Source organism: Sesamum indicum, linkage group LG3, assembly GCF_000512975.1.
Source record: "Sesamum indicum cultivar Zhongzhi No. 13 linkage group LG3, S_indicum_v1.0, whole genome shotgun sequence".
Classification (NCBI taxonomy): Eukaryota; Viridiplantae; Streptophyta; class Magnoliopsida; order Lamiales; family Pedaliaceae; genus Sesamum; species Sesamum indicum.
Window position 1 is genome coordinate 3,690,698 of NC_026147.1, and position 2,680 is coordinate 3,693,377.

General features: G+C 37.6%; 1 protein-coding gene across 1 annotated transcript; it reads left to right on the forward strand.

Moving 5' to 3' along the window:
- LOC105157184 (RING-H2 finger protein ATL47) lies at positions 326-2,008 on the forward strand. The gene has a single exon (XM_011073518.2). It carries the CDS (start codon positions 1,019-1,021, stop codon positions 1,982-1,984), a length of 966 nt encoding a protein of 321 aa, XP_011071820.1. The 5' UTR covers positions 326-1,018; the 3' UTR covers positions 1,985-2,008.

The window sequence follows — 2,680 nt, forward strand, 5'->3', positions numbered from 1 at the left end:
TGATAATACTAATTTTCAATAACTATTTTTGGAGAATAATTAACAAAAATTCTTACAAAAAATTTACATTGGAAAGCTAATTTTACTCTTACCATTTTCTTTTCTTGTACACAAAACATAAATTGAAACAATTGTTTCCTAGTCTAATATCTTAAGGCAGCATGAGCATGATTCAGAAAATGACAACACCAAAGAAAACAAACAAAAACAGAGGATTGACATAAATGATTTTAAAATAAAAAACAGGTAAATTTGTCCAAAAACTTAGATGGGACACAACATGCCATAAGTTTGGTGAAAATGACACATGTGGGCTACCTTGCTGAAATCAGGTGAAGACAGAGAAAACCATAATCTTGAAAAAATGTTTCTCATCAAACCTTTTCTCCACTGAGTTTCTGTTCTGGTTTGCCCTTGAAAATTTCCATTCATACTCTCAATTATGTCCCTCTCTTTTTTCCTTCAATTTACACACAGAACACACACTAGCACAAATTGCTAGTAGTTTGCCTATCTTGTTTGACATACATGGTCCTCTGCCAAATTCTTGATATTCTCGACAATATAGTTCCATTTACAACCAACCAAACAAAAGTTGTATTTTCTGCAGATTATTTGTCTTTGCTGTCTGTTTAATTATCAGAGTCTACAGAAAAGAGGTAGGTGACCTGCAAATTAAGACATTTATTCCCTGATAATTCTCCTTCTGTCACCTTCTTTCCTTACAGTTCGATATGTCTTTGAATGATATGTCCAGAAATTTTTAGTTGTTCCCTTCTCATTTCTGCCTGCCTGACTTCTAGCAGAAGGGCTTGAATTTGTCCTCTGAAGATTTCAGAAACATGTTTCTTGGCTGGTTCTTTTAGATTTTCTTGAATTCTGATTGCATTAGTTTTGGCCCTCTACATGTTAGCTTTTGGTCCTTTTATACGAGCCAAGATCTTGAAAGTTGTAGCTTTTGCTGTTGCGATACTCTTGAAGAAAATTTTAGAAGAGCCCTTGTTTTGAATTCTCATCCATGGGCAGAATTAGCCCAGTTGTTCTCTTGGTTATAGTGATTCTAGCTATTGGCTTCTTCATACTTGGCCTACTCCAGCTTCTCATCAGATGCCTGTTCAAGAGGCCATCATTTTCTTCAATTTCACAGTCCAATAGACTCACAGATGCATCCGGTTCCCACACATTTCAGAGGCAATTGCAGCAGCTCTTCCGGTTGCACGATTCTGGTCTTGACCAGGCTTTGATTGATGCTCTGCCAGTCTTCTACTATAAGGACATAGTGGGGTTAAAGGAACCATTTGATTGTGCTGTTTGTCTGTGTGAGTTTTCGGACGGTGACAAGCTTAAGTTTCTTCCCAATTGTAGTCATGCCTTTCATGTTCATTGTATAGAAACATGGCTGTTGTCAAACTCAACATGCCCTTTATGCAGAAGCTTCATTGGTTCTTGGAATCCTATGGAAAGCCCCATGTTCAATTTCGATCATGCAATCGATCAATGGAGTTTATCTTGTCCTGATGGGGGCAACGACTCGTCTTCCTCCAGCCGTTGGCCGGGAATTTCGCAAGAAAATGCTGGTCCAGCAGGGATATTTTCTGTTCGGCTAGGAAAGTTCAGAAGCTCGAATGAAGGAGTAGAAAGTGAAGAAAAACGAAAAAATGAGGTTAGCAGCTGCGGTAGTAGTATTGATGCTAGAAGATGTTATTCTATGGGTGCATTCCAGTACATAGTTGCTGATGCGAATCTGCAAGTCGCGTTATCAAGGGAAATTGGTGTTAGTATGAAAGCAATAGTTCGATACAATAAGGAGCAATTTGCCAATAATACAGATATGGATACAAAGAAGATTAATCCTAGGAGTAGAGGTGATAGTTTCTCTGTTTCCAAGATCTGGCTCTGGTCCAAGAAAGGCAAATTTCCAAGTTCTTCGGATACAAATGAAAACATCACACCACCTATGCCTAAAGGAAGTAATTTAGTGTGAAAGTGCTTCTTCTGATCTGATATTGGACCAGGAAAAACCGGTATAGTGTCTGTTTTTGTAAGTTAAAAGTTCATTCGATAGGAAACAAAGGGCAGTAATTTGCTCTGGATATTGCTCTTCGGATGTCATCTACCCGAGGATAACTGTCCTCCAACCAAGTTTTCTGATTTTGCATTTTACAATCCGAGCTCACATGTCGTTCCTCACACACATTACGCATAGATGGAAGCGAGGAAACCTATATCTAGGCTTCGTTTCCTTTTCTGAGTACTGAACTGAATCCAACGTTTGACACTTGCATCCATCATGTCCTGAATGTATGAACTGCTGCATCAGAACAACATACATTCTTACAACTTGCAATACAGTACACACACTTTCAAGATTGGTTTTATATGCTGTTACTCATATTTGTAGTTGCTCAAAGTAAAAGTGTGAGCAAATGTTCTTTGTTTTCACTAGGTTTACTCTGTTTTATTTCATGTGTAGATTGATTATGTCCAAGAATTATTGTAGTTTGAAGCTTAAGGAAAGGTGTAATTATGGGTTATTCTGCACTAGGCATGAAAACCCTTTTGACTAAATTTTGTGGTGAATAGGCTCTCATGACACTATATATTGAGATTAAAGATTCATCTTAGCTATTGATTTCCAATGAAAGTGACTTACCACAATAGCTTCCTATAGAGAATATTT

Bases quoted from the DNA above. Each gene is read 5' to 3' on its own strand.
- LOC105157184 (XM_011073518.2), top strand. From the start codon at position 1,019: ATGGGCAGAATTAGCCCAGTTGTTCTCTTGGTTATAGTGATTCTAGCT.